Raw genomic sequence first — 7,649 nt, 5'->3', positions numbered from 1 at the left:
TTGCGAAGGCTGCACTCCTTGCGAAGGCAGCACTCTGAGCAAAAGCAGCACTCAATGCGAAGGCTGCACTCCGTGCGAAGGCAGCACTCCTTGCAAAGGCAGCACTCATTGGAAGGCAGCACTCGTTGCAAAGGCAGTAATCCCTGCGAAGGCAGCAGTACTTGCGTAGGCATTACCCCTTGCGAAGGCAGCACTCCCTGTGAAGGGAGCCCTCCTTGCGAAGGCAGCCCTCCGTGTGAAGGCAACACTTCTAGCGAAGGCAGCACTCCTTGGAACGCAGCACTCCTTGCGAGAGCAGCACTCCTTGCGAAGGCAGCTCTCCTTGCGAAGGCAGCACTCCCTGCGTAGGCAGCACTCCCTGCGAAGGCAGCACTCCTAGCGAAGGCAGCACTCCTAGCGAAGGCAGCACTCCTAGCGAAGGCAGCACTCCTAGCGAAGGCAGCACTCCTAGCGAAGGCAGCACTCCTTGTGAAGGCAGCACTCCTTGCAAAGGCAGCACTCCTTGCGAAGGCAACAGTTAATGCAAAGGCAGCACTCCTTGCGGCGGCAGCACTCTGTGCAAAGGCAGCACTCCCTGCAAAGGCAGCACTCTGTGCAAAGGCAGCACTCCTCGTGAAGGCAGTACTCCTTGTGAAGGCATAACTCCTTGCGAAGGCAGCACTCCTTGCAAATGCAGCACTCCTGGCGAAGGCAAAACCCCTTGCGAAGACAGCACTCCCTACAAAGGCAGACCTAGTTCCGAAGGCAGCACTCCTTGCAAAGGCAGCAATCCTTGCGAAGGCAGCACTCCTTGCGAAGGCAGCACTCCTTGCAAAGGCAGCACTCATTGGAAGGCAGCACTCGTTGCAAAGGCAGTACTCCCTGCGAAGGCAGCAGTACTTACGAAGGCATTACCCCTTGCGAAGCAGCACTCCCTGCGAAGGGAGCCCTCCTTGCGAAGGCGGCCCTCCGTGCGAAGGCAGCACTTCTAGCGAAGGCAGCACTCCTTGGAAGGCAGCACTCCTTGCGAAGGCAGCACACCTTGCGAAGGCAGTACTACTTGCGAAGGCAACACTCCTTGCGAAGGCAGCACTCCTTGCGAAGGCAGCACTCGTTGTGAATGCAGCACTCCTTGCGAAGGCAACACTCCTTGCAAAGGCAGCACTCCCTGCGAAGGCAGCACTCCTTGCGAAGGCGGCACCCCATGCGAAAGCAGCACTACATGCGAAGGCAGCACTTCTTGCGAAGGCAGCACTCTGTGCGTAGGCTGCACTGCGTGCGAAGGCAGCAATCTGTGCAAAGGCAGCACTCCTTGCGAAGGCAGCACTCCTTGCGAAGGCTGCACTCCGTACGAAGGCAGCACACCTAGGGAAGCCAGCTCTCCGTCCTAAGGCAGCACTCCTTGGGATGGCAGCACTCCTTGCGAAGGCAGCACTCCTTGCGAAGGCAGCACTCCTTGCGAAGGCTGCACTCCTTGCGAAGGCAGCACTCTGTCAAAGGAAGCACTCAATGTGAAGGCAGCACTATGTGTGAAGGCAGCACTATGTGCGAAGGCTGCACTTCGTGCGAAGGCAGCACTCCTTGTGAAGGCAGCACTCCTTGCGAAGGCAGCACTCCTAGCGAAGGCAGCACTCCTAGCGAAGGCAGCCCTCATTGCGAAGGTAGCACTCCTTGCGAAGACAGCACCGTTTGCGAAGGGAGCACTCCTTGTGAAGGCAGCACTCCTTTTGAAGGCAGCACTCCTAGCGAAGGCTGCACACCTTGCGAATGCAGCACTTCTTGCGAAGGCACCACACCCTGCGAATGCAGATCTCTGTGCAAAGGCAGCACTCCGTGGGAAGGCAGCACTACGTGCGAAGGCTGCACTCCGTGCGAAGGCAGCACTCCTTGCGAAGGCAGCACTCCTTGCGAAGGCAGCACTCCTAGCGAAGGCAGCACTCCTTGCGAAGGCAGCACTTCTTGCGAAGGCACCACTCAATGCGAATGCAGGTCTCTGTGCAAAGGCAGCACTCCGTGCGAAGGCAGCACTACGTGCGCCGGCTGCACTCCGTGCGAAGGCAGCACTCCTTGCGAAGGCAGTACTCCTTGCGAAGGCAGCTCTCCTTGCGAAGGCAGCACTCCTAGCGAAGGCAGCACTCCTTGTGAAGGCAGCACTCCTTGCAAAGGCAGCACTCCTTGCGAAGGCAACAGTTAATGCAAAGGCAGCACTCCTTGCGGCGGCAGCACTCTGTGCAAAGGCAGCACTCCCTGCAAAGGCAGCACTCTGTGCAAAGGCAGCACTCCTTGCGAAGGCAGTACTCCTTGTGAAGGCATAACTCCTTGCGAAGGCAGCACTCCTTGCAAATGCAGCACTCCTGGCGAAGGCAAAACCCCTTGCGAAGACAGCACTCCCTACAAAGGCAGACCTAGTTGCGAAGGCAGCACTCCTTGCAAAGGCAGCAATCCTTGCGAAGGCAGCACTCCTTGCGAAGGCAGCACTCCTTGCAAAGGCAGCACTCATTGGAAGGCAGCACTCGTTGCAAAGGCAGTACTCCCTGCGAAGGCAGCAGTACTTACGAAGGCATTACCCCTTGCGAAGCAGCACTCCCTGCGAAGGGAGCCCTCATTGCGAAGGCGGCCCTCCGTGCGAAGGCAGCACTTCTAGCGAAGGCAGCACTCCTTGGAAGGCAGCACTCCTTGCGAAGGCAGCACACCTTGCTAAGGCAGTACTACTTGCGAAGGCAACACTCCTTGCGAAGGCAGCACTCCTTGCGAAGGCTGCACTCGTTGTGAATGCAGCACTCCTTGCGAAGGCAACACTCCTTGCAAAGGCAGCACTCCCTGCGAAGGCAGCACTCCTTGCGAAGGCGGCACCCCATGCGAAAGCAGCACTACATGCGAAGGCAGCACTTCTTGCGAAGGCAGCACTCTGTGCGTAGGCTGCACTGCGTGCGAAGGCAGCAATCTGTGCAAAGGCAGCACTCCTTGCGAAGGCAGCACTCCTTGCGAAGGCTGCACTCCGTACGAAGGCAGCACACCTAGGGAAGCCAGCTCTCCGTCCTAAGGCAGCACTCCTTGGGATGGCAGCACTCCTTGCGAAGGCAGCACTCCTTGCGAAGGCAGCACTCCTTGCGAAGGCTGCACTCCTTGCGAAGGCAGCACTCTGTCAAAGGAAGCACTCAATGTGAAGGCAGCACTATGTGTGAAGGCAGCACTATGTGCGAAGGCTGCACTTCGTGCGAAGGCAGCACTCCTTGTGAAGGCAGCACTCCTTGCGAAGGCAGCACTCCTAGCGAAGGCAGCACTCCTAGCGAAGGCAGCCCTCATTGCGAAGGTAGCACTCCTTGCGAAGACAGCACTGTTTGCGAAGGGAGCACTCCATGTGAAGGCAGCACTCCTTTTGAAGGCAGCACTCCTAGCGAAGGCTGCACACCTTGCGAATGCAGCACTTCTTGCGAAGGCACCACACCCTGCGAATGCAGATCTCTGTGCAAAGGCAGCACTCTTTGCGAAGGCAGCACTTCTTGCGAAGGCACCACTCAATGCGAATGCAGGTCTCTGTGCAAAGGCAGCACTCCGTGCGAAGGCAGCACTACGTGCGCCGGCTGCACTCCGTGCGAAGGCAGCACTCCTTGCGAAGGCAGTACTCCTTGCGAAGGCAGCTCTCCTTGCGAAGGCAGCACTCCTTGCGAAGGCAGCACTCCCTGCATAGGCAGCACACCCCGCGAAGGCAGCACTCCTAGCGAAGGCAGCACTCCTAGCGAAGGCAGCACTCCTAGCGAAGGCAGCACTCTTTGCAAAGGCAGCACTCCTTGTGAAGGCAACAATCCATGCAAAGGCAGCACTCCTTGCGGAGGCAGCACTCTGTGCAAAGGCAGCACTCCCTGCAAAGGCAGCACTCTGTGCAAAGGTAGCACTCCTTGCGAAGGCAGCACTCTTTGCAAAGGCAGCCCTCCTTGCGAAGGCAGCACTCTGTCGAAGGAAGCACTCCGTGTGAAGGCAGCACTATGTGCGAAGGCTTCACTCAGTGCGAAGGCAGCACTCCTTGCAAAGGCAGCACTCCTTGCGAAGGCAGCACTCCTAGCAAAGGCAGCACTCCTTGCGAAGGCCGCAATCGTTGCAAAGGCAGCACTCCTTGCGAAGGCAACAGTCCATGCAAAGGCAGCACTCCTTGCGGAGGCAGCACTCTGTGCAAAGGCAGCACTCCCTGCAAAGGCAGCACTCTGTGCAAAGGCAGCACTCCTTGCGAAGGCAGCACTCCTTGCGAAGGCATTTCTCCTTGCGAAGGCAGAACTCCTTGCAAAGGCAGCACTCCTGGCGAAGGCAAAACCCCTTGCAAAGACAGCACTCCCTACAAAGGCAGCCCTCATTGCGAAGGCAGCACTCCTTGCGAAGGCAGCACACCTTGCGAAGGCAGCACTCCTTGCGAAGGCAGCACTCCTTGCGAAGGAAGCCATCCTTGCAAAGGCAGCACTCCTTGCAAAGGCAGCAGTCATTGAAAGGCTGCACTCGTTGCAAAGGCAGTACTCCCTCTTTGCGAAGGCAGCCCTCCTTGCAAAGGCAGCACTCCTAGCGATGGCAGCACTCCTTGCAATGGCAGCGCTCCTTGCAAAGGCAGCACTCCTTGCGAAGGCAGCACACCTTGCGAAGGCAGCACTCCTTGCGGATGCAGCACTCCCTGCGAAGGCAGCACTCCTTGTGAAGGCACCACTCCTTGCGAAGGCAGCACTCCCTGCAAAGGCAGCACTCCCTGCGAAGGCAGCCCTCCATGTGAAGGCAGCTCTCCTTAGAAGGGCAGCACTCCTAGCGAAGGCAGCACTCCTAGCGAAGGCATATCTCCTTGCGAAGGCAGCACTCCTTGCAAAGGCAGCAGTCCTTGCGAAGGCACCACCCCTTGCGAATGCAGCACTCCCAGCAAAGGCAGCCCTCATTGCGAAGGCAGCCCTCCTTGTGAAGGCAGCACTCCTTGCGAAGGCAGCACTCCTTGCGAAGGCAGCACTCCTTGCGAAGACACCACCCCTTGCGAAGGCAGCACTCCCTGCAAAGGCAGCCCTCATTGCGAAGGCAGCACTCCTTGCGAAGGCAGCACTCCTTGCGAAGGCAGCACTCCTTGCGAAGGCAGCACTCCTTGCGGAGGCAGCACTCCTTGCGAAGGCAGCAATCATTGGAAGGCAGCTCTCGTTGTAAAGGCAGTACTCCCTGAGAATACAGCACTACTTGCAAAGGCATTACCCCTTGCGAAGGCAGCACTCCCTGCGAAGGCAGCACTCCTTGCGAGGGCAGCCCTCCTTGCGAGGGCAGCACTCCTAGCGAAGGCAGCACTACTTGCGAAGGCATTACCCCTTGCGAAGGCAGCACTCCCTGCGAAGGCAGCCCTCCTCTCGAAGGCAGCCCTCCTTGCGAGGGGAGCACTCCTAGCGAAGGCACCACTCCTTGCGAAGGCAGCACTCCTTGCGAAGGCAGTACTCCTTGCAAAGACAGCACTCCTAGCGAAGTCAGCACTCCCTGCGAAGGCAGCCCTCCTTGCGAAGGGAGCACTCCTAGCGAAGGCAGCACTCCTTGCGATGGCAGCGCTCCTTGCAAAGGCAGCACTCCTTGCGAAGGCAGCACACCTTGCGAAGGCAGCACTCCTTGCGGATGCAGCACTCCCGGCGAAGGCAGCACTCCTTGTGAAGGCACCACTCCTTGCGAAGGCAGCACTCCCTGCTAAGGCAGCACTCCCTGCGAAGGCAGACCTCCTTGCGAAAGCACCACTACTAGCGAAGGCAGCACTCCTTGCGAAGGCAGCTCTCCTTAGAAGGGCAGAACTCCTAGCGAAGGCAGCACTCCTTGCGAAGGCAGCACTCCTTGCAAAGGCAGCACTCCTTGCGAAGGCACCACCCCTTGCGAAGGCAGCACTCCCAGCAAAGGCAGCCCTCATTGCGAAGGCAGCACTCCTTGTGAAGGCAGCACTCCTTGCGAAGGCAGCACTCCTTGCGAAGGCAGCACTCCTTGCGAAGGCAGCACTCCTTGCGAAGGCACCACCCTTTGCGAAGGCAGCACTCCCTGCAAAGGCAGCCCTCATTGCGAAGGCAGCACTCCTTGCGAAGGCAGCACTGCTTGCGAAGGCAGCACTCCTTGCGAAGGCAGCACTCCTTGCGAAGGCAGCACTCCTTGCGAAGGCAACACTCATTGGAAGGCAGCTCTCGTTGCTAAGGCAGTGCTCTCTGAGAATGCAGCACTACTTGCGAAGGCATTACCCCTTGCGAAGGCAGCACTCCCTGCGAAGGCAGCCCTCCTCTCGAAGGCAGCCCTCCTTGCGAGGGGAGCACTCCTAGCGAAGGCAGCACTCCTTGCGAAGGCAGCACTCCTTGCGAAGGCAGTACTCCTTGCAAAGGCAGCACTCCTTGCGACGGCAGCACTCCTTGCAGAGGCACCACTCCTTCTGAACGCAGCACTCCTTGCGAAGGCAACACTGCTAGTGAAGGCAGCACTCCTTTCGAAGGCAGCACTCCTTGCAAAGGCAGTACTCCTTGCAAAGGCAGCACACCTTGCGAAGGGAGCACTCCTTGCGAAGGCTGCACTCTGTACGAAGGCAACACTCCTAGCGAACGCAGCGCTCTGTCCAAAGGCAGCACTCCTTGGGAAGGCAGCACTCCTTGCGAAGGCAGCACTCCTTGCGAAGGCAGCACTCTTTGCGAAGGGATCACTTCTTGCGAAGGCAGCACTCCTTCGGAAGGCAGCACTCCTTGCGATGGCAGCGCTTCTTGCAAAGGCAGCACTCCTTGCGAAGGCAGCACTCCTTGCGAAGGCAGCACTCCTTGCGGATGCAGCACTCCCTGCGAAGGCAGCACTCCTTGCAAAGGCAGCACTCCTTGCGAAGGCACCACCCCTTGTGAAGGCAGCACTCCCTGCAAGGGCAGCCCTCATTGCGAAGGCAGCACTCCTTGCGAACGCAGCACTCCTTGCGAAGGCAGCACTCCTTGCGAAGGCAGCACTCATTGGGGGGCAGCACTCGTCGCAATGGCAGTACTCCCTGAGAAGGCAGCAGTACTTGCGAATGCATTACCCCTTGCGAAGGCAGCACTCCCTGTGAAGGCAGCCCTCCTCTCGAAGGCAGCCCTCCTTGCGAAGACAACACTCCTAGCGAAGGCAGCACTCCTTGCGAAGGCAGCACTCCTTTCGAAGGCAGTACTCCTTGCGAAGGCAGCACTCCTTTTGAAGGCAGGACTCCTAGCGAAGGTAGCACACCTTGCGAAGGCAGCACTTCTTGCGAAGATACCACACCCTGCGAATGCAGATCTCTGTGCAAAGGCAGCACTCCGTGGGAAGGCAGCACTACGTGCGAAGGCTGCACTCCGTATGAAGGCAGCATTCCTTGCGAAGGCAGCACTCCTTGCGATGCAGCACTCCTTGTGAAGGCAGCACTCCTAGCGAAGGCAGCACTACGTGCGAAGGCTGCACTCCGTCTGAAGGCAGCACTCCTTGCGATGGCAGCACTCCTTGCAAAGGCAGCACTCCTTGTGAAGGCAACAGTCCATGCAAAGGCAGCACTCCTTGCGGAGGCAGCACTCCTAGCGAAGGCAGCACTCCTTGCGAAGGCAGCACTCCTTGCAAAAGCAGCACTCCTTGTGAAGGCAACAGTCCATGCAAAGGCAGCACTCCTTGCGGAGGCAGCACTCTGTGCAAAGGCAGCACTCCTTGCGGAGGCA

At 58.7% G+C, this 7,649-nt stretch overlaps 2 protein-coding genes across 2 annotated transcripts; both read right to left on the bottom strand.

Moving 5' to 3' along the window:
- Positions 1 to 1,366: 1,366 nt before the first annotated feature.
- LOC126143481 (uncharacterized) lies at positions 1,367 to 2,479 on the bottom strand. The gene has a single exon (XM_049915402.1). It carries the CDS (start codon positions 2,477 to 2,479, stop codon positions 1,367 to 1,369), a length of 1,113 nt encoding a protein of 370 aa, XP_049771359.1.
- A 3,647-nt stretch (positions 2,480 to 6,126) lies between these two features.
- On the bottom strand, positions 6,127 to 6,939 carry LOC126143480 (uncharacterized). Its single transcript, XM_049915401.1, has one exon. The coding sequence runs from the start codon at positions 6,937 to 6,939 to the stop codon at positions 6,127 to 6,129; it is 813 nt and encodes a 270-aa protein (XP_049771358.1).
- Between the last annotated feature and the right edge of the window lie 710 nt (positions 6,940 to 7,649).

Source organism: Schistocerca cancellata, unplaced genomic scaffold (assembly GCF_023864275.1).
Source record: "Schistocerca cancellata isolate TAMUIC-IGC-003103 unplaced genomic scaffold, iqSchCanc2.1 HiC_scaffold_805, whole genome shotgun sequence".
Lineage (NCBI taxonomy): Eukaryota > Metazoa > Arthropoda > Insecta > Orthoptera > Acrididae > Schistocerca > Schistocerca cancellata.
The sequence above is the reverse complement of the archived record's forward strand: the minus strand, read 5'-3'. Positions and strand labels throughout refer to the sequence as shown.